Raw genomic sequence first — 23,374 nt, 5'->3', positions numbered from 1 at the left:
TGTCTCTCCTCTCCAGCGTCAGAAGTGCTGACAGGAATGGCTGCCGGCGTTCTGTGGGGAGGAGGGGGCCGTGGGCGTGCCCTAGAAAGTGCGGGAATCTGATGCCCCACTGTGCTGAGTGAGGGGGGAGGAGGATACAAAGTATGCTCCAGCCCTCAGCGCTGACGTCCTGTGCAGCGTCCCGCCCTTCCCCTGACTGGCAGGCCTGGGGGCGGGAATATGCGATACTAGGCCGCAAAAGCCGGGGACTAAAGTTATAAGCGCGGCCGGCAAATAAGCGCGGTCGGCGCGGTAGTCCCCGGCGCACTAACACACCCAGCAGTGCTGCAGTGTGTATGGCACAAGCGCTCCATGCGCGGTCCCTCACGGGGACACAGAGTACCTCACAGTAGCAGGGCCTTGTCCCTGACGATACCCGGCTCCTGTCCAGCAGATTCCCCAGGGGCTGCGGAGGGAGCACGGTCCCAGTGCCTGGAGACCGATTAGGATCCCACTTCACCCAGAGCCCTTAAGGGATGGGGAAGGAAAACAGCATGTGGCTCCTGCCTATGTACCCGCAATGGGTACCTCAACCTTAACAACACCGCCGACCATAGTGGGGTGAGAAGGGAGCATGCTGGGGGCCCTGTTATGGGCCCTCTTTTCTTCCATCCGACATAGTCAGCAGCTGCTGCTGACTAAGATGTGGAGCTATGCGTGGATGTCAGCCTCCTTCGCACAAAGCATAAAAACTGAGGAGCCCGTGAGGCACGGGGGGTGTATAGGCAGAAGGGGAGGGGCCTTACACTTTTAAGTGTAATACTTTATGTGGCCTCCGGAGGCAGAAGCTATACACCCAATTGTCTGGGTCTCCCAATGGAGCGACAAAGAAATAAAACTTTATTATTATTATTATGGACATCTGTCAAGTCAGCAGTCTTTCTCATGATTCTGTAGCCTACTGAACCAGACTAAGGGACCATTTTAAATGCTTAGGAAGCATTTGCAGGTGTTTATTGGTAATTCTGATTTTCTGAGATAATGACTTTTGAGTTTTTATTGGCTGTAAGCCATAATCATCAACATTAACAGAAATAAACACTTAAAATAGATCCCTCTGTGTGTAATGACTATATAATATATAATAAACTACGTGAAATAGATCCCTCTGTGTGTAATGACTATATAATATATAATAAACAATTGAAATAGATCCCTTTGTATGTAATGACTATATATAATAAACACGTTAAATAGATCACTGTGTGCAATGACTATATAATATATGTGTTTCCCTTTTTGTATTGAATTACTGAAATAAATTAACTTTTGGATGATATTCTAATTTATTATGCACTTGTAAATATTTGACAAAACTTTTTTTTTTATTGTGAGGTGAGTTGAACATGAGATCATCTTATCACTTCTACTATATACAAGGGTGTTACATCTCGTGGCTCTCCTCTTGCAAGGAATGAGGTGGTCCCCCATTCCTTGTCTGCCGCGAGCCCTCCTGCTCAGCAGCGCCAAAGGCCTGGGAGACTGCAGGAGTTTCCTCCTCCTAGATGCAGCAGAAGGGTGACTAGTGGTTTACTCCTTGTAAGGAATGGAGTGGTCTCCCATCCCTTGCCTGCCATGTGCCCTCCTGCTCGGCATCGCAGAGGGTCGGAGTGGTTGCACAGTGTGCAAAGGATAGATGCTCAGGGAAGCAGCAAGACTTCCCTTAGCTCTGCACATTGTGAAACCGAAGATCCCGCCTTTATGACCCAGAGGCAGGAGGTTGAGCATATGCCCCACGTGACGTCTTCTGATTTGCTCACTGGTATCACACGGCCAGATAACGAGGCTGGTGATGTGCTGAATCCTGACTGGCCGGGCCAGGACGTCACAGATCATGATTGGGTCACATCCGTCTCGCGCCCGCCCTTGGCTGGAGCTACATCTCCTTAAAAACCCCTCCTGCCATCATGGCGGCGCGCGACCGTCCTTCTATGTTTGGATGTCTGGCAGCGTGCTGCCACGCCACTGTACAGACGTCATTGTATTTTGCAGGTCTTGCCCCTGGCTTGCTGCTCCGGCAGTATTCCGTTTAACAGGCTGTGTTCCTGTCCCAGGTGAGCTCCTTGAATCTCTGTCGGACTCACCTGGTTTCTGAAGCACACGTGCGTGGGCACCTCTGTGCTACCCTCGTGCCATATTCCTGTGACTCCCGCTGGCACACGTGCGTAGGCACCTCTGTGCGTCCCCGTGCAACAGGTACACCGAGTTGTGAGCCCCGTGCCATACAACCCCCACGGGTTAGGGCGGACAGGTGTACGCAGATCGTCTGTGACATTCCAGACGATCGCTAGCAGCAACCCGCTCACTCATCTCCCACCATAGCAGCGGTCCCTTACACCGCACAGTGGACCTTGACCGGCGGAAGCTGTCCATATACCATCTTCCCCGGGTCCCCCTCGTAACACAAGGGTATGGCAGTATATAATAAAAAAATCATGGTTTTCCTTTACACTCAGCAAAGACAGCAGCGTTGGCAGCCTTCAGTATCCCGTAGGCTGACACAGTGACTCATGGGAGCCCTACGATGGCATTACAGAGGACTGATGGAAGCTATATTTTAATGCTGCACATCAGCATATAAATGGTTGATAGCAGTGATCGGATCTCCTCTCAGGCCACTGCTGTTAGATCGATCTAGAGAAAGCAAAAATGGAATGGATGGAATTTGCTCTTTTCGCAGGACCTTGAAGAAAGGTGGTAAAGCTTGGCAGAATGCTGCTTCTGAACTCTCAGCATCCTCTGGTTAGAAAGAGTCAGACCCTTGTATCTCATAACCTCCACTGTTTATCATTGCTTAGTCAAACTGGGGTCAAACAAAAGGCCTTGCGAAAGTCGTTAAGAGGAGGAAGAGCTCATGGAGCATCTGTAGCCAACAAGATAAGGCCATAGTCCCATTCCTGGCCAGGATCAAAAGAACGCCATCTGCTTTGTAGACGCCTTTTAAAGATCCTGTCTCCGACATAGTGCAGCACGCTGAGAGTCTATTTGAAAGTAGGATCAACACACCAGCATAGCCTACTACTGGAAAGGCCTCTTTAGAGAGGGATTCTATTCCCAGCGGGTCACAGAGATGCTGCATTAACTAATTTAGAGATGTCCTCCGTATCTCAGACTAGTCCAGAGGATAAGCGGTGTTATATCCGCTGTTGGCCTGTTATAGTATGATCCGCACAATGAGATCCTATGTCTCTTGTGAGAGCGTCTGTGGGGAGGTGAGGCCGGCTCCTCAAACTCTACATCAGAAAGCAAATTGGGAAAGCAAATCCATGAAATGGCAGAAGTGTCAATGAAAGACCTGACCCCTTGACTGCACTGTCACTCCACTGGGCAACAGTCATGGGTGACCGGAGATGAAATTAAAGTACACTACTACTGTGAAGTGCAAGGTGTCTCCTCCATGGGATGGTGATCTAAGGAGAGAACATTCCCACCACCCAAAAAAAAACAAAACAAACATGCAGAAAACCAGATACAGATCCTGTTTGCCTCCCATAGACTTTGGCTGAAATTGAGCTACCTAATGTTTGAGGACAGGGGTAAAAACAATTTCTGTTTACCCAGTGTCACCCATTTGGAGGTGGGGTGTATACCTAAGCTATCCGCAATGTAATTAACAATAAAGTGCTTGTTTTAATAACCTCTGTCCGACAATATCAGTCTATGAAGACAGGAAAAACCCTTTCATTTTTAGGGGATCATCATTTAACCTATTAAATATTTCAACTCAGATTTAAAAATCCATAGACTTATCACTTGGACCCCCAAGATGAGAAAAAACTGGGATTCTGAAAATTAATTCATAGCCTATGAACGCTGTTCTCGGCTGCTTTGTACATTTCTGCAGCCTTAGGCTATGTGCACACTGAGCGTTTTGCGTGGCATTTTGGGCTCAAAACTGCATGACTCTGCTTCCCCAGCAAAGTCTATGAGTTTTCATTTTTCATTTTTGCTGTCCGCAAGAAATGGACATGTCAATTCTTTCCTACATTTTACTGCGTTTTTCACCCATGCCATGCATTGGAAAAACACAGCAAAACGCAGTGATCACAAACGCATTGAAATGCAGTAAAAATGCATGATTTTTTTACCAGTGCTTTTTTTTGCGTTTTTGTGCGGCCAAAAATGCACAAAAAAGGCAGCGTGAAAAAAACGCTGTGCACATAGCCTTGGGAAGGGGGGAGGGAGCAGAAACAAGCACGATAGACTGTCACTCCATTTATACCGGACCGGCTCTGGATTGTTGGGGTTCTTTAAGTAAATACTGAGGGTGAGTGAATTCTTACATGTTTATAATGGGAGTCATAATCTCGGTAAGAGGAACTTTTGCGAGGCCGCTTGGCGTGGTCATCTTCAGAGCTGTAGTCGGAGCTGTCATCACTGGATGGTGCGCTGTGCTGGAGAAACAATGCGAAAAGAGAATCATTTAAACATAACTAGAAAAGTCGGTTAACCCAGTTAGAAAAATAAAATATGCAAAACAAAAAAAAAAAAAAAAAAGCTGACATATATTCACCTTCTGTTTCGTTTTATGGCGCCGTTTCTTCTTTGCTTTTACTTTCTTTTTCTGCTTTTTTGACTTTTTATGAGACTTTTCTTGCGGTTCCTCTTCTTCATCTTTTACCTCTTCCTTTATTTCTTCCGGCTTTTCCTCCTCAAATCCGGCATCGTCTATTTCACCGTCTTCCAACTCGCCCTCCTTTCTGTAAAGAGGCAAAGGAAGGGATCAATATAAAGAAGCATGAAAGGAAAAGAAACATGTGGTAGCTACAGCGTGGGGTTTTGCAGGGAGAGAAAAGTTTGTTTTTGCCTGCACCATCAGTGACAATCCCAGCAATGAGCTGAGCATCACGAGTTTGGGTACCAAACTTGTGTTTCGCCGGGGGAGACATAGGTTTCCAGCAACTCAAATGATGCATGGAAAGGTCAGTCTCCCCTGTAAGACGTCCGGTAAGACGTCCGAAGCCAAAAATAAATCACCAGTACAAGAGTTGAAGCATCCTATTGGTGACTAAAAAAGTAGTAAGGAAAAAGGTTTTAAAAAATTCTAACAAATTTCACACTTGGTTTCACACTTGCGTTGAATGGCATCTGTTGCATTGCGTTGTGTGACGGATGCACCGGATGCGTTGCATATAGTGGCACAACGGATCGTACAAAACAACGCAATCCGTTAGTTTGTTTTTCTTGACTTTACACATCTGGGCTTGTGCAGTTGTGTAAAGACTGTTGCGTTGACGGAATCCGTCAAATGATGGATTCTAACGGAATCCGCCATCATAGGCGTCCATTATAAAAACAACGGACGCCGACGGAATCCTGCAGGTTGCATTTTTTTTACACTCCGCCAGGCGCAGAAAAACGCTACATGCAGCGTTCCATCCAATAGGCGGATGCAACGCAGCTTCGACTGACAGATGCAACTCAAAGCCATCCGTTGCTATCCGTAGCTACTAAAAATCTATGAGGAATAAAACGGTTTTCTGCAACGGTTACCGTAATTCCTCAAGGTGGCGGATAGCAACGGATGCCGTTCAACACAAGTGTGAAAGCAGCCTAAGGCTAGGTTCGCACACTGCGTCTTTTTGACGCTGCGTTGTTGTGCGTTTTTGGCTGCTAAAAACGCACCTGCGTCGAAAAAACGCATCAAAAAACGCATGCGTTTTTGCCGCGATTTGGTGCGTTTTTTGGCTGCGTTTTGCGGAGTTTTTCCAATGCATTGCATGGGGGGAAAACGCAGAAAAACGCAGGAAAGAACTGACATGTCCATTTTTTTTTTAACTCAAAAACGCAGGTAACAAAAACAGATGTGTGCGGACAGCAAAAATGAAAACTCATAGACTTTGCTGGGGAAGCAAAGTCCTGCAGTTTTGAGGCCAAAAACGCACCCGAAAAACGTGCAAAAACGCCGCGAAAAAAACGCACTGTGCGCACATAGCCTAAGAAGAAACTGTGTGTGACGTCCCCATATCAGTCCTGTGGTCTCTCCACAGAAGATACACAGCCCATTGTGGACATATATTCTGTCCACGGGACAGAAGTGTGAGGATCCAAGACGGAATGAACTACCTTAGGCCCTGTGCGCACTAGAAAATGGAATTTTCTTAAGAAAATTCCGCACCCTCTGAAAGATTACTGCACCTGCTGTAAAAAACGCAGCAAACCGCACCCAAAAACCACATGCAGTTTTACTGCGATATGCCGCTAATTTTCTGAGTTGTTCCCTGGGGGTTTTTTAGCATTATCTATGGCAAAAACCGCAGGTACCTGCGGAAAAGAAGTGACATGCTCATTCTTTTTGCTGCAGAAATTCCGCAGCAAAACCTTGTAGGGGAAAAAACACGGTGTGTGCACAGCATTTTTTTTTACCATAGGTTTTGCTGGGGAATGACTGCAGCGAGGTTATGAACATTTTCTACAGCAATTCACGCAGCAAAACCGCAGCAAATCTGCGGCAAAAAATGCAGCATGCGCACAAAACCTTACAAAAAAAAACAAAGGCCTTAATGAAAAGAAAAAAAAAAAAAGCTGAATATCAGCATTAAATATGATTGTGAGCGATATAAAATATATTTACTTCTAAATTGCAACAAGTTGAAATATTGATCCAATCTCTTCCTTAGCAGCTACACAAAACACCAAGAGATGATTATGTTTTATGTTTTTTTCCTTTCATTAATCAACAGTACAAATAAAAATAATAAATTTGGCAATAAACTGTACACATAACTGAACACTATATGCAGTACCTCACCTAGACCTTACTCTGTGTGTGTGTATAATATGTATATATAATATATATATATCCCTGCATTGTACAACTTATACATCACATCATACAGTAGCATTACACATCTCACATCTATCGTACATTATATACATCCCCACACCTATACTTTAGCATAAATTATACTCTCTCACTACACAGCTACACCTATGTAGGATATGAAATACAATATTAGGCTATGTGCACATGTTAACTACGAAATGTCTCCAGCTCTTGGCAAGAAAAACACTTAAATAGACGCTTTTTTGCCACATGCATTTTTGATGAAGACTTAGGCTAGTTTCACACTTCCTTTGGGTGAAATCCGCTGGGTCCGTTGCGGCGTCGTTTTGACGCATCCGTTATTTTTGTGGTGTCAACGAATGCAACGGATCAGTTATTTCGCAGTAATCCATTAGCTGATTCCTGTGAAATAACGGACCGTTGCATCCGTTTGGCGTACGTTAGGCGTCCGTCTAACAGAATGCGTCGGCTCTTTTTTTTCATTTTTTTCATTCTGGGCATGCTCAGTAGAAATTAGCGGAATCCAGCAGCGGATTCCGTTGTAAAGCACTTTGCAACGGAATCCGCTACCATAGGGAGCCATTATAAATTTTAACGGAAGCAACGGAATCCCCTGGTCGGCATCATTTTGACGCAAGCAAATAACGTTACATTCAGCGTTGCTTCATTGGTTGCGCTGCTTGAGATGTCACGTGAACACCGGTATCCAGTCACCGTCTGCATCGCTCTCCTGCTTTCGGACACATAACAGACGACTTGATTAGTCACATTTGAAGGCAGAAGAGAGAAGCCGGCAGAGACCGGGCGCTGGGCTCACATGACATCAACAACCATCTTCGAGCACCGACACCACTGAAACAGCGCCACCACCGGCGTATAGGATTATTTATTATAATTAGTTGGATAAGTGGATAACTCCCTAGGATTCTAATTCGCTAGGACTAGGAAGTGCTTTAAATTTTGCGACAATGCTGTGCACAAACAAACCATAAAAAAGCGACAAAAACATTGAGAAAACTGCAACGTGTGCACGGGTCCTCAAGTATTTACATTTCTACTTCCTGTACATTACATACATCATTGCATGTGTCTTATATTAAGTATTACACATCACCCCTTATATATGTCAATAAACATCTAAGTTCTCTTACAAGTATCACTACAGATACTCCTGTACTTAACTATATACACACAGGCCATTACACATCTAAACATTATATTATGCACATCACTGCAGATATAAACACTACCATGCTCGGGTGCTCTGTACTTGGATGTTCTGACGGGCTAGACTCGAGTACTGAGTATAATGGAAGTCAATGGAGAAGATTTCCTGAAAAAATGCTCAAGTTCTCCATTTACTTCCATTATGTTCATGACACGAGTCGAGGCCGTCAGAGCATCCAACTGCTGATTACAAGTACTATTATCCATACATATACCCCTACAGGGTACATTATATATTACTACAAATCTATATCAATACATTGTAGCAATACTAATATACATAGATATAAAAATAATCTATCTCTCTATATATATATATATATATATATATATATATATATATATATATACACATATATATATACACACACATACATACACATATATGTATAATATATATAAATACACACACATACACAATTCGATACCTATAACTGATATACATCACATCAGATATACCCCTGTACTGTACTTTATATAAATACTTCCAATATACACTGTCTCTTACTAACTATTTATAGTAGATTTCTCTCTTATTTTACATTACAATGTATATACACATCTACTAGGGATGATTTAATACCTAAAATATTCGGCTTCGCAAATATTTTCTGACTAGGTCGCCGCTATTTGAAAATTCGATGCACAATGTACGTCTGTGGGAAGCCCAAATAGTTCAGAATAGTTGTTATTCGGGTTTCCCATAGACTTACAGTGCGCATCGAATATTCGCAAATACTGGCGATTTATTTGGCCAATATCCACAAAGCCAAATATTTGAGGTATTCGATCATCCCTAATAGCTACACATAAAGCCCTATACACCACATCAGTACAGATATTCCTCTATCCTGTACAGTATACACATCCACCTCACTGTACAATATAAAACATCTATACCTTTACTTCTGTACAACATATTACCAAACACCTACACTTTACCATGTACAATCACTACAGCTGGAACTCTGTACTGTGAGATTATATATAAAATGTACATACTGTTTGTTACAGGGGTAGTCATGTCATGTATATATCGTACAGTACAGGATTGTGTGTATATTTTGTGTCGCCGCTGTTAGTTTCTCTATCAAGCATCGGGGTGCTCCAGTGATAAGTATAATGGAAGTCAATAGGAAACGCTGATGCTAAAGGCTTGATCAAATAACGAGCAGCAGTGAGCACAATCGCCCATCACTAGCTACTACACATCTATGCCACTAGTGTACATGATATACAGGACACCTACATGAGCACAATCGCCCATCACTAGCTACTACACATCTATGCCACTAGTGTACATGATATACAGGACACCTACATGAGCACAGTCGCCCATCACTAGCTACTACACATCTATGCCACTAGTGTATATGATATACAGGACACCTACATGAGCACAGTCGCCCATCACTAGCTACTACACATCTATGCCACTAGTGTATATGATATACAGGACACCTACATGAGCACAATCGCCCATCACTAGCTACTACACATCTATGCCACTAGTGTATATGATATACAGGACACCTACATGAGCACAATCGCCCATCACTAGCTACTACACATCTATGCCACTAGTGTACATGATATACAGGACACCTACATGAGCACAATCGCCCATCACTAGCTACTACACATCTATGCCACTAGTGTACATGATATACAGGACACCAACATGAGCACAATCGCCCATCACTAGCTACTACACATCTATGCCACTAGTGTACATGATATACAGGACACCAACATGAGCACAATCGCCCATCACTAGCTACTACACATCTATGCCACTAGTGTACATGATATACAGGACACCAACATGAGCACAATCGCCCATCACTAGCTACTACACATCTATGCCACTAGTGTACATGATATACAGGACACCTACATGAGCACAATCGCCCATCACTAGCTACTACACATCTATGCCACTAGTGTACATGATATACAGGACACCTACATGAGCACAATCGCCCATCACTTACTACACATCTATGTCGCCACTGTACATGATATACAGGACACCTACATGAGCACAATCGCCCATCACTATTAATTACACATCTATGTACATAACATACAGGACACCTACACATTATGTACCATCACTGCCTCCACCGATATCCCCTGCACAATATACATTACTGCACATGATATACATGATATGTAATATCACCATTTGTCTACCAATATTATCTGTGCCTACATGTACATACACACACTGCCTCAAAAATTATAACAGTCGTCACTTAGGGCCACGATTCCTGCGTAGGGTTCACCATAAGACAAATCTTTGCTATATATATATATATATATATATATATATATATATATATATATATATATATATAAATAATCACTTTCTCCACCCACCAGGGATTATTTTAGCTTCTCGCTGACATCTTAATTGATAAACGCAGCACGATGGGGGAACAAAAGTATTGAATTTATCGCTTAGACCCTTTAGCGCTGCCTGTTTTTACTATATACATATACACACATACACATTATATACACACATATACATATATATGCGCCTCAATACTAATATAGATCCTGACTGTACCCGGCACACCTCCCCCGGCCGTCGCACACAGTTTTAATAAGTCATCATTAATATTTCTCATTATTTTACACCATTACACCAGAGGCGACACGTGCACATACAATTTCACTATAAATTCCCCCCTTTCTCTTGGCTTTTACATCACATTTAGAGTTTTTGTTGTTTTTTTTCCCCATATTAGACAAAAACACAACAAGCCCCCAGATTTGGGGGGCTAAAAAGTAAAATAAAAAATAAATAAAGAGGCATGGCAGGCATGGAGATGCGGAGAAGATGGATGTGGATGAGACAGAAGAGCCCTCCCCTCCCCCAGCCCCGGAGACAGAAGACAGGATGGCGGAAAGAGATGGAGAAATAATAAGAGAGGTAAGTACTCGACCTTTCGTCCCCCGCATGCTGACACTCTGTCATGTGGGTGTCTGGGGCCGGGTTGGGGGGTCTGGAGAACAGGCTCTCAAAGGCCATGTCTGCCGGCACCCGCCTGCGCTACTCTCTCTACACTCGCTCTATTATTAACTACATACAAATTCTCTTTATCTTTTTTTTTTTTTTTTTTTACACTGAACCGTGAGCGTTTACAGCCTACATCCCAGCTGCGGAGCCGGTAACTACACCGTGCAGAGCCGCCGAGTAACGGGTGAAATACGGTGCGCCGGAAGCTACGAGGAGAGGGAGATAAAGAATGACCACTTCCGGTTTACTTCCCGCCCTTTTTTTTTTTTTTTTTCCAGTCGATGAGGTAGCGTTCGACCAATAAGAGCGCGGCTCTTAGCAGAGGGTAATGGGGCGTGGCGCTGTCTGAGAGGGGACGAAATGTGATTGGCTGCGCTGGAAGGCGGGAGAAGGATCTATTGTTTGCGGCACGCGGGAGGTTGCCGGAAAAACTACCAGTCCCAGAATTCCCGGATAAAAAGTATCGTAGAGAGTAAATGCAAAGGATTCTGGGGGTTGTAGTTTTTGCTTACAAATACCTCAGCTAAATGCAGTTTAATAGAAAAACAAGATTTATAAATTACATATATACCATATAAATTAATAATACTAGTAACTATATATTGTATATATAAAAGTGTACACTATTAAAACATTTTTTATTTATATATATATATATATATATATAATGAAATATTAAATACATAAATTGGTTTATGGATTAAAAAATATGCTCAAGCAACATTTTATACTATTAGACCTTCTTGCTCCAGATACTATTGGGTTGGTGGATTTGGAAATGCAATTAGATTCTTTGGAACTACAAGTCCCAGAAATCCTAATACTTCTCTAATTGAAAAAAGCTAGAAAAGCATGCTGGGAGTTGTAGTTTATTGGAGCCAAACTGTTTTGTGTATACTGTTGTACAAATAAATGGAAACAATATAAAAGTGTGTGTGTGTGTGTGTGTGTGTGTGTGTGTGTGTGTGTGTGTGTGTGTGTGTGTGTGTGTGTGTGTGTGTGTGTGTGTGTGTGTGTGTGTGTGTGTGTGTGTGTGTGTGTGTGTGTGTGTGTGTGTGTGTGTGTGTGTGTGTGTAGAATTTCTCAACCTTCTCAGGAAACAGTCTCATGCGTCACAGCCTTCCCAGATTTGGTCCACCATGGTGCGAAGTAGGGCTGGCTCCAGGTTTTGGTAGGCCCTGAGCCAAAGAGTCCTAGTGGGCCCCTTTAAGGCCTCAGTGCGTGTTTTACGTTCCATTTTTCGAGTCCATATTCCGTATTTTATGTCAGTTTCTCCGGTACGTGTGACATCCGTGTGATTGCGTATGCTAGCCGTGTGTGCGTGTTATGTCCGTGTGTTGCCCGTGTGAAATGTTCCGTGTGTGATGCACAATGACGTTGCTACATGCCGGCTGACAGCAGACAGCGACGCGCGATGAGAATGAACTCGGGTGAACTTTACCTGACTTCATTGTCATCCCGCGGCTCTGTCTGTGTGTCGCGTACTGATTAGCGGTCACCCCTGAAGGACTTGAAGTGACAAGTCTGGGAGGCCTCTGGCTGTGTAGTCGTGGCAGCACTGTATTCAAGGCACATCCCTGGCTTCATCACTTCTTTAATGTTGAGAGAGTGTATGTGTGGCGCCCCTGACCTGGTCAGGCACCACAGAGTATTGCACCCATGCGGGAGCAATGCTTCCAGGTAATCTCCAAAGGCCAGGATGAGGTGCACACACAAACATATAGTGACCAGGCCTCCCACATCACCAGAGGGGACCCTTGAGTAGCCAGAAGGAGTTAACTTTCAATTCCCAGCTGGGGGTGTGTTCAGGGGCTGGTTGCTAGGAAGCAGGGCAGAGAGAGAGGAAGAGGAGAGTCTGGAGGAAGAAGTTGAAGTGTGTGGAAGGGAGCAGAGGAGCTCTCGTGTCAGACAGGTCCTGAGGAGTGCAGTAGCTGAAAGCGGGGGAGAAAGGAGTACCGTGGGTCGGCCTGAAAATCATCCAGAGAGAAGGGTGGCTGAGTACGGAGATCCCGGTATCCGAGCACACAAGGGGAACTAGATCCCCAGTTCATGCAGCAGATCATCCAGAGCTGCTTAACCTACAGGTGGGGGGGGTACTTCATGCCCTCACCACGACTACACAGAGCTTGAGCCAAGCAGCAATCACCAGGCCCATAAGGGGACAGGGCCAGAAGCCATCCCACCAAGGCCACGCTGCCGGCAGACGAGCCAGAGAGAGAGGGGAGCAGGGTGGTAACAGCTTCCCTGGAGGGGTCCTACCACGCTTCAAGCAAAGGATCCTCCTAAAACAGAAAGAGTGCAAGGAAGGCGAGTGGACAGCTACCCTCAGAACGGCCTCCTGGAATTCCTGGTTCAACCTGGTTATCACAGTGTCGCCCGGGCATCTCACCGTGACCTCCAAACAGTGAGTAAACACGTTGAAAGACTTCTTGGACTGTGTTTGAGTCATTCTGCGACCTGTGGTCCCACACACATACACCGGGGCCTGGGGCTTGCCTCACTCTCAGGGGGCTATTATACTGACTGCACCCACCATCAGCCCCAGGCATCCCTTAATCGGCAGTGGCGGTCCCTGCTGACCGCAATACTGAGAGTGGCGTCACGACAATCCCAAATAGAAGATTTCCTACCTGTGACCAGACTGTTCCATCCACGTGGAGTCCCTGAAGGTTATGCACAGACACATACTAGCGGGGCTTCACAACTTCTGGCGTCACGAACAGGATAAGGACTAGACCTGTTCAGGCAGGTGACCGTGTGCCTCAGAGGTCCGACCGCAAAAATTGAACCGCCGCCATATTGCCATCTTCAAAAGCGCGCGCTGCAGCCCGCGCGAGGGAGAAGAGCACCGCCCACAAAGAGGTGTGGCCGCCCCAGAACCCCCACAATTCGGAGAGCGTTCTGACCCAGGAAGTGGAAAGGGGGCGCGGAGATTTTTGAAGAAAAATGGACGCTGCAGGAGGTAATGCCCCTGGTCAGGGCGACGCAGCCCAAGCGATGCCAGCCCCCGTCGCGCTGGATGCAGCAGCGCCTGGTGCCGGTGCCGCGGTCGCAGCCGCGCCGGCTGAAATCTCCCCCATAATGCCAGTTTCCTTGCTGTATGTCCCAGGAGCGCAATGGCTGCCCCAATACGCCGGTAAAATAGACACGCTGACCGGGTTTAAGAAGAAGATCAGCACCCTGCTAGACATGCACGCGATGACTGGTAAGCAGAGGGCCGCTGTGGTGCTGGGACAATTGACTGAGGCAGCAGAATTGGAAGCTGAGTCCTGGACCAATGATGACCGGAGCTCTGTTGAGACCATCTTTGCCAAACTAGCAGCTGCTTTTGAACACCGCACCGAGGGAGAGCTGAGGACGGACTTCTATAACTGCCGGCAGAAGCCCCAAGATAGCATAAGAGCCTATGCCCTCAGGCTGCAGGCTGCACTACGGGCTCTCAAGCTGGTGGACCCTGTCAGTGATCAGGAAGGAAACCGGATGATGAAGGAACAATTCTTGCGGGGCCTGCGCTCTCCTGAGGATGGGAAGCAGATGAAGCTGTGGTCCCTGGAACACCCTGACGTGGACTTTGCCATTCTGAAAGACAGGGCAGTGAAAGCACTCCAACCTCCTGTGGACACAGACCCCGTCGCACCAGCATGGCCTGCCAGTTCCACGGCTGCAGGAGCGGAATCCTCCTCGCAGGCCCTGGTAACTGCAAAAGGACTCAACACGCCAGCAGAGACCATAAATACGCTATCCTCCCAGGTGCAACAGCTCACTAAGGACGTCGCACAAATCCTGAAAGCAATGCAGTTGCCCTCAGAGACCAAAGTCCCTCATCGGATCCTGCTAGCTGACAACCCAGAGGACGTCCCTTGGATGCGGAGGAGAAGAGGTCCCCCAACCCGAGGCAGGAGCAGTGATCGCTATGACTCATCTGGACAACCCATCTGTCGTCGTTGCCAGGAGGCAGGACACTATGCAAGGGCCTGTCCTTTAAACGAGCCAAACCTGGGGCCGGGGGCCAGTCCTCAGGATTAAGAAGATCAGGCCCAAGTCGCTGCTGTGATCAGTACGTGGGTGGACGTCTTGTCCTGTCCATCGTCCTGGATGGGATCCCTACCCCGGCGTTATTGGACACCGGCTCTCAGGTCACCACGATCCCATATGTCCTTTATCGGAGGTTTTGGTCGGACGACGATCTCCGACCACCGGACCCCTCCCTCACCATCTATGCTGCCAACGGACAACCTATAGACCAGATCGGGGTCAAAGAGGTAACCATAAAGGTGGGAAGGCAGGAAATGAAGGGACAAGGACTGATTGTTGTGGACACTGATATTAGAGCAAGGAACCCGCAAATGATTTTAGGCACTAATGTCATAGAAAATTGCCTAGGGGAAGTGTTGTTGTTGCTTCACCAGATTGTTGAAGGTGCTGAGGGCAGGTCGCAAAGAGCCTTGCAAAAGGAGATCCGAATCATTCTGAGGAAGCAACAGGTAAAACAGACTGGCGGTGAGATTGGTAGTGTACGGGTGATGGATGCAAACCCCATTGTGATACCCCCACGGAGTGAAATGATGATGTGGTGTAGAGCAGCGGTAGGTCTCAGAGGACAAGATTACCAGGCTGTACTAGAGCCCACTCATTCAGACCACTGGCCCACGATTCTGACAGCCAGGGGGGTAGTTGATGTACACAAGGGACGAGTGCCTGTACGAGTGTTGAACTGTGGGGAGGAGGAAGCCAGACTACCAAGGTACGCTACCATAGCCAAACTGTTTACATGCTCAGATGACGCCATAACACCTGTAGGTCCCCTGACACAAGCTGACTCAAAAGAGGGCGAGACCTCCCAAAAGCAGTTAGAGGATTGGTGCCAGAAACTACACGTGGGGACTGACTCTACACCCGACTACCAGAAACATGGGGTTTACAGGGTCGTGCAGGAATACGAGCAGGTCTTTAGTAAGAACCCACTAGACTTTGGTAGGATCAAAGGGGTGCAACATCACATACCCACAGGCAGTCATCCTCCCATTAAGGAAAGACATAGGCCTATTCCACCAGCCCATTACCAGCGCACAAAGGACATGCTGAAGGACATGAAGGAGGCAGGCGTCATAAGGGACAGTTGTAGCCCCTGGGCGGCTCCCCTGGTCCTGGTAAGAAAGAAGGATGGCACGATGAGGATGTGTGTGGATTACAGACGGATAAATCAGATAACACACAAGGATGCCTACCCTTTACCAAGGATAGAGGAATCCCTCGCTGCCTTGAAAACCTCTAACTACTTTTCTACCCTAGATCTTACTAGTGGCTACTGGCAAGTATCTGTAGCAGAAGAAGATCGGGAGAAGACGGCCTTCACCACCCCAATGGGCCTCTGTGAGTTCAACAGCATGCCATTTGGACTCTGCAATGCCCCCGGGACCTTCCAGAGGCTTATGGAATGCTGCCTAGGGCACCTCAACTTTGAAACCGTCCTGCTCTACCTGGATGATGTCATCGTGTACTCCAAGACCTACGAGGACCACCTGAAACACCTGGCTGAAGTCTTTGAAGCGCTATCCCGATATGGAATGAAGCTGAAACCATCCAAGTGCCATTTACTGAAGCCAAAGGTCCAGTACCTAGGTCACGTGGTCAGTGCAGAAGGAGTAGCACCGGACCCAGAGAAGGTCACAGTCATCCAGGAATGGCCCACACCTACTACCGTTCGGGAGGTACGTCAGTTCCTTGGCTTGGTAGGCTACTACAGAAGGTTCATCAAGGGCTACACGAAAATGGCAGCGCCTTTGCAAGAGCTCCTGGTAGGCCACCCAAAGAAGAAAGGAAAGACCTCCGGCCCGCCATTTCACTGGGGAGAAGCAGAGGAACACTCCTTCAGACAAATGAAAGGGGCCTTGACGGGTGAAGAGATCCTAGCCTACCCTGACTACGGTCTGCCCTTCGTACTGTACACAGATGCCAGTAATGTGGGACTGGGAGCAGTGCTTTCACAGGTGCAGGGAGGCAAAGAGCGTGTGATTGCTTACGCCAGCAGGAAGCTCAGGCCTACTGAAAGAAACCCAGAGAATTATAGCTCATTCAAGCTAGAGTTCCTGGCCATGGTATGGGCTATCACAGAGCGGTTCAAGCACTACCTGGCAGCCACCAAATTCACTGTCTTCACGGACAACAACCCCCTGACCCACTTGGATACTGCTAAATTGGGTGCCATGGAGCAGCGTTGGGTAGCCCGACTGGCGAATTATGATTTTACTGTCAAGTATCGAGCTGGCCGCAAGAACGGCAACGCAGATGCTCTGTCCAGGATGCCTCACCTAGCAGACGAGGGTGAAGATGTAGATGATCTTGAAGAGATTGAGCTGCCAGCGTTCCATCGCCATGGAGCAAAACAGTGTCGGCAGTCGCGTGCCAACCGCCAAGAGGTGACCCTGAACCCACTACCTCACTACAACTGGAAGGAGACCCAGGAAAATGATCCAGCGGTAGGCTTGGTAAAGAAACTGATCAGCCAGCCGGGCGCCAGCCTTGACAAAGGAGCCCCACCTGAGGCACAGTACCTATGGAAGGAGAGGGGTCGATTATTCATCTATCAAGACAAACTTTACAGGAGTATCATTGACCCGAGGACGCATGAGAAGGTGTGGCAAGTGATTGTACCACAGAAGGACACGAGGATGGTGCTAGAAGCCTATCACAATGGTGCAGGCCACTTTGGTTGGAAGAAACTGGAGGCCCTACTTAAAGTAAGATTCTACTGGGTGGGTATGAGATCTGCCCTAGAGAAGTGGTGTCGAAACTGCGGGCCCTGCAATCTTAGAAGAAAAGACCAGCACAGCCAGAGAGCACCACTCCAGCCAATCCAAACTAAACGGCCCCTGGAGATCGTGGCCCTGGACCATGTAAAGTTGGCACCCAGCAGACAAGGCTACAACTACGCTCTCACTATGGTTGACCACTACTCCAGATTCCTGGTGGTAGTACCAGTCAAGGACTTGACAGGTCAAACTGCAGCCAAAGCTTTCCAGACACACTTCTGTCGACCACATGGCTATCCAGACCAAGTGCTCACTGACCAAGGACCAGCCTTTGAAGCTGAAGTGTTTAAGGAGTTTTGTAACCTTTACGGCTGCAAGAAGATCCGTACCACACCTTACCATCCTCAGACCAATGGCATGTGTGAGAAGATGAACCACATCATTCTCGACCTTCTGAAGACGCTCCCACTAGAAGAACGAAGTCAGTGGCCGGAAAAACTGCCCGATCTAGTGGACATGTATAACAACATCCCTGTGAGTTCCACGAACTGCACACCGGCATACCTGATGAGGGCCAGACCCGGGAGATTGCCAGTAGATCTGGAAATGGGAGTTGAGACCCCTGAAGACCATCTACAAGGTGCTGATTGGGATTCCAACCGCCAAGCCCAATACAAGAAAGTACAAGAGTGTGTGGAGCGAAGCCTGACTCAGCAGCGTGAGAAACAAGAAAAGGCCTACAATCGAAAAGCACCTGCTGTTCCTTTGATGCCAGGAGATATAGTTCTCAAAAGGAAGAGAAGACGTCATAAACTTGACAATCACTGGGAAGAAGAACCCTATACTGTGTTACCATCGACGCTTAGCAATGAAAAGACATGCCGTATCAGCAAAGATGGAGGAAAAACAACAGCTGTCGTTTCTAGAGATCGCCTAAAGAAATGTCCTGAACAACTAAGAACCCCTGAAGAAATTCCCAACCCTTTGCCAGCTCAAGAACCAAAAGAAAAGATGATCCATACTGTACTTGGAGATTTTCCAGCAAGTTGGCCTCAATACAATGGAGCAGTAGTTATTCCGGTTATTACATTCCCTCAATCTGGAGAAGTAAGAGACCCAGAAGAACCTGTTCAGAACCTGGAAGAGCCAAATGTAGCTGAAGCAGAAGACCATGCACTGGTATCAATACCTAGTACACCTATTATTCACATCGAGACACATACATCGGGTGGGAGGACACAACCTCAGACAGATGACAGTATAGTACTGCGTAGGTCAACCCGCAGCAACTTTGGTCAGCTCCCATTACGCTATAGGGAAAGTACAGTTTAGTTCAAAGTGACGGTATGAAATGTAATGTTTCACCTGTTTATAGTTAAGTAACGTTTAAGCGAAATGTGCCCACAAGGACTATTGTGAGACCTCCTTAAAATGTTAGACCACTGGTTATGAACTGGCTTTAACCACAAACTTTGCATTGTAAAAAGTTACCTCCTTGGTATCAACCACAGAGTCTGCCTGTTGAGGGGCATGGCTCTGCACCAACAAGGGGGCACGCCTGTTTATGGGGCCTGCCCTCCAACACTCGGAAGCGGGTACGCCTGTTTATGGGGCCTACCTTACACCACTCCCCTCAGGAGAGGAAGATTGGAGGAAAGGTCTGGGGAATGTGATGGCCCAGCCCTGGTCACCAAAAGGACCGGCGACCTACCTCCTGGAGGTTTTTGGGTGGGGTTCGGACATGTGGGTGGTTGGTGGTGGAATGGTACCTGGTATGTTTAAATGTAAATAATTGCCCCTGTGTGGGAAAAGTTTGTATTTACCTTTTTCTCTTGTCTTTGCAGCCCGAGGACGTGCTGATGATAACTAAGGGGGAATGTGGCGCCCCTGACCTGGTCAGGCACCACAGAGTATTGCACCCATGCGGGAGCAATGCTTCCAGGTAATCTCCAAAGGCCAGGATGAGGTGCACACACAAACATATAGTGACCAGGCCTCCCACATCACCAGAGGGGACCCTTGAGTAGCCAGAAGGAGTTAACTTTCAATTCCCAGCTGGGGGTGTGTTCAGGGGCTGGTTGCTAGGAAGCAGGGCAGAGAGAGGAAGAGGAGAGTCTGGAGGAAGAAGTTGAAGTGTGTGGAAGGGAGCAGAGGAGCTCTCGTGTCAGACAGGTCCTGAGGAGTGCAGTAGCTGAAAGCGGGGGAGAAAGGAGTACCGTGGGTCGGCCTGAAAATCATCCAGAGAGAGAAGGGTGGCTGAGTACGGAGATCCCGGTATCCGAGCACACAAGGGGAACTAGATCCCCAGTTCATGCAGCAGATCATCCAGAGCTGCTTAACCTACAGGTGGGGGGGGTATTTCATGCCCTCACCACGACTACACAGAGCTTGAGCCAAGCAGCAATCACCAGGCCCATAAGGGGACAGGGCCAGAAGCCATCCCACCAAGGCCACGCTGCCGGCAGACGAGCCAGAGAGAGAGGGGAGCAGGGTGGTAACAGCTTCCCTGGAGGGGTCCTACCACGCTTCAAGCAAAGGATCCTCCTAAAACAGAAAGAGTGCAAGGAAGGCGAGTGGACAGCTACCCTCAGAACGGCCTCCTGGAATTCCTGGTTCAACCTGGTTATCACAGTGTCGCCCGGGCATCTCACCGTGACCTCCAAACAGTGAGTAAACACGTTGAAAGACTTCTTGGACTGTGTTTGAGTCATTCTGCGACCTGTGGTCCCACACACATACACCGGGGCCTGGGGCTTGCCTCACTCTCAGGGGGCTATTATACTGACTGCACCCACCATCAGCCCCAGGCATCCCTTAATCGGCAGTGGCGGTCCCTGCTGACCGCAATACTGAGAGTGGCGTCACGACAATCCCAAATAGAAGATTTCCTACCTGTGACCAGACTGTTCCATCCACGTGGAGTCCCTGAAGGTTATGCACAGACACATACTAGCGGGGCTTCACATATGTCGGTGTCTTCATCGGCCGATGCACAAAAAGGCTGCAGGCAAAAGTCCAGATGCAATAAAAACGACATTTATTCTCAAAGATAAAACACTCCGGGCAGCAGATTCCGGCAATATTAGTGGAGCTGGGGACACCCTGCCCAAACGCACCCTCTGGTGGGAATATGCCCAAAGTACTCCACTTCCTACGGGCTTCCACTCTTCAGCCAAGCATACACCGGACCCACACCGGCAGAATAGGCTTTGAGGTTGCGTTCACCTCCTTATCTCCGGTGTCCGTTGATGGTCCGCTCACACAATCACACTTGCCGTTGCAGATGTGCACTCTCCGCTGCCCCGGATCTTTCTCTCCACACACATTCAGACCTTGCCTAGATATCCGGCCGACTCCTCCTCCCCGGTGGCAACAGCCGTCCCACCCGGCCACTAGGGGGGTGCCCTAACACATCATATACAATAATAAAAATCAACACTTTTAATAATCACAATGCCGGGTAACTATGCTAAACTAGTAGGGGGTAGGCCCACCCACTACATGCCTCCCCTCTTAAAATCCGAGCCTCCCGGCAAGGCTCTAAAACTTTAAACATATTGACACATAAAAACCTTTTGGGTCAGTCCTCAACAGCGGCACCAGTTCAGCGGCACTCCCGGTCTTTAGGGGCGCTTAATGGCGCAGCAGCGCTCCCGGTCTCTGGATAGCGCCCGGAGGCTCAACAGCGCTCCCGGTCTTAGATGGGCGCCCGGAGGCTTCAATAGCGCTCCCGGTCTTTGCTGAAGGTGCCCGGAGGCTTCAAAAGCGCTCCCGGTCTTTGCTGAAGGTGCCCGGAGGCTTCAAAAGCGCTCCCGGTCTTTGCTGGAGGGCAACGGGCCCGTAAAACTTTTCAACAACAATGGAACTTTCTGCCGGTCTTAGATGGGGCGACTGCCCGTACAAACACACAGAAGGGAGCTCGTCCCGTGAAACTTTAAAAGAACTTCTGCCGGCTAAACGGCGCCGGACTTAAACAACAGATCAGCAGTGGTGACTTACTCTGGGGGCCAGGCCCTCTTCCATTCCTCCGCTTGGGCCTGGATGTATGCCCCCAGGGATTGTCCCGGCTGCTGACGGATCCTCTGGAAGGACGCAGGGGCGTAGGGTGGCTCCACAGGCGCAGCTGCTGCAGCTCCTCTCGGTGGTGAAGGCGTCGCTGCCCCTGACAATCTTGCTGATAACGGCGGCGGTGTCAATGCTGAGCCTGGGTAGAGTGGAGGCGGGTCTTCGTTTCCCGCTCTTACACGGACTCCACCTCCAGACTCACGCATCATCTTGACTCCTCCGCTGAGGTACTTCTTTTTCTTCTTCCGCGCCCTGGAGCTGGCGCCTCCCCTCTTTGGGCGGAGTACTCCATGCTTTCTCTTCGGCACCGGCCAGCCCCAGGCTCTTCTTTCGGCGCCAACTTTTCGCGCGCTCTCGTTATCTTCACAGACGACGGCCATCTTGCCGCCATCTTGTGCCCGGTCCAACGCCTTGGGCACTTCTTCCTCCCACCATGGGACTGGAAATCTGTTCTCATAGCCCGGAGACGGTGCACTCGGCACCACTTGGTCTCCGGCTTCTTGGGTTCCTGGCAGGGGAATCGGATCCTGCCGACTACGCCACTTGAAGTGACAAGTCTGGGAGGCCTCTGGCTGTGTAGTCGTGGCAGCACTGTATTCAAGGCACATCCCTGGCTTCATCACTTCTTTAATGTTGAGAGAGTGTATGTCGGTGTCTTCATCGGCCGATGCACAAAAAGGCTGCAGGCAAAAGTCCAGATGCAATAAAAACGACATTTATTCTCAAAGATAAAACACTCCGGGCAGCAGATTCCGGCAATATTAGTGGAGCTGGGGACACCCTGCCCAAACGCACCCTCTGGTGGGAATATGCCCAAAGTACTCCACTTCCTACGGGCTTCCACTCTTCAGCCAAGCATACACCGGACCCACACCGGCAGAATAGGCTTTGAGGTTGCGTTCACCTCCTTATCTCCGGTGTCCCTTGATGGTCCGCTCACACAATCACACTTGCCGTTGCAGATGTGCACTCTCCGTTTCCCCCGGATCTTTCTCTCCACACACATTCAGACCTTGCCTAGATATCCGGCCGACTCCTCCTCCCCGGTGGCAACAGCCGTCCCACCCGGCCACTAGGGGGGTGCCCTAACACATCATATACAATAATAAAAATCAACACTTTTAATAATCACAATGCCGGGTAACTATGCTAAACTAGTAGGGGGTAGGCCCACCCACTACAGACTCATCGGTGACCGATAATCCCCTGAGTGACTGAAGTGAGCAGCGCGATTAGTGCTGCCGTCACTCATGTTTCCCGCGGCCAGCTATGGTCCTCCACCCGAGACCGCAACTCACCTGTGACTTCATCGCTGTCACTCGGGCGACTTGCTGTCACAGTTGGAGGATCCAGCGGTGGCCACGAGTAACCTGAGTGACATCATCGCTGATCGCGCTTCTCACCTCAGTTGCTGTGTGGTGCTGGCAGGAGCAGCTGTGTTCTACTGCAGCTCTTGTCAGCTTCCGATGTAGCAGA

The 23,374-nt window shown here is 48.2% G+C and overlaps 2 protein-coding genes across 2 annotated transcripts in view; one reads left to right on the top strand and one right to left on the bottom strand.

Moving 5' to 3' along the window:
- The window catches only part of ZC3H6 (zinc finger CCCH-type containing 6), a 134,288-nt gene extending 122,994 nt beyond the window's left edge, over positions 1-11,294 (bottom strand). Inside the window, exons 1-3 of the mRNA XM_075330155.1 lie at positions 11,008-11,294; positions 4,553-4,739; positions 4,323-4,433 (exon numbers count right to left, since the gene is read on the bottom strand). Coding sequence (XP_075186270.1) covers positions 4,323-4,433; positions 4,553-4,739; positions 11,008-11,093 — 384 coding nt within the window. The 5' untranslated portion in view covers positions 11,094-11,294. The remainder of the gene's footprint in view (positions 1-4,322; positions 4,434-4,552; positions 4,740-11,007) is intronic.
- LOC142257887 (serum amyloid P-component-like) overlaps positions 10,964-23,374 on the top strand; it is an 83,046-nt gene continuing 70,635 nt past the window's right edge. Inside the window, exon 1 of the mRNA XM_075330158.1 lies at positions 10,964-10,994. The gene's annotated coding sequence lies outside the window, so the exon portion shown is untranslated. The remainder of the gene's footprint in view (positions 10,995-23,374) is intronic.

Source organism: Anomaloglossus baeobatrachus, chromosome 12 (assembly GCF_048569485.1).
Source record: "Anomaloglossus baeobatrachus isolate aAnoBae1 chromosome 12, aAnoBae1.hap1, whole genome shotgun sequence".
Classification (NCBI taxonomy): Eukaryota; Metazoa; Chordata; class Amphibia; order Anura; family Aromobatidae; genus Anomaloglossus; species Anomaloglossus baeobatrachus.
Note: the sequence above shows the minus strand (reverse complement) of the source record. Positions and strands in the feature narration are given on the sequence as shown.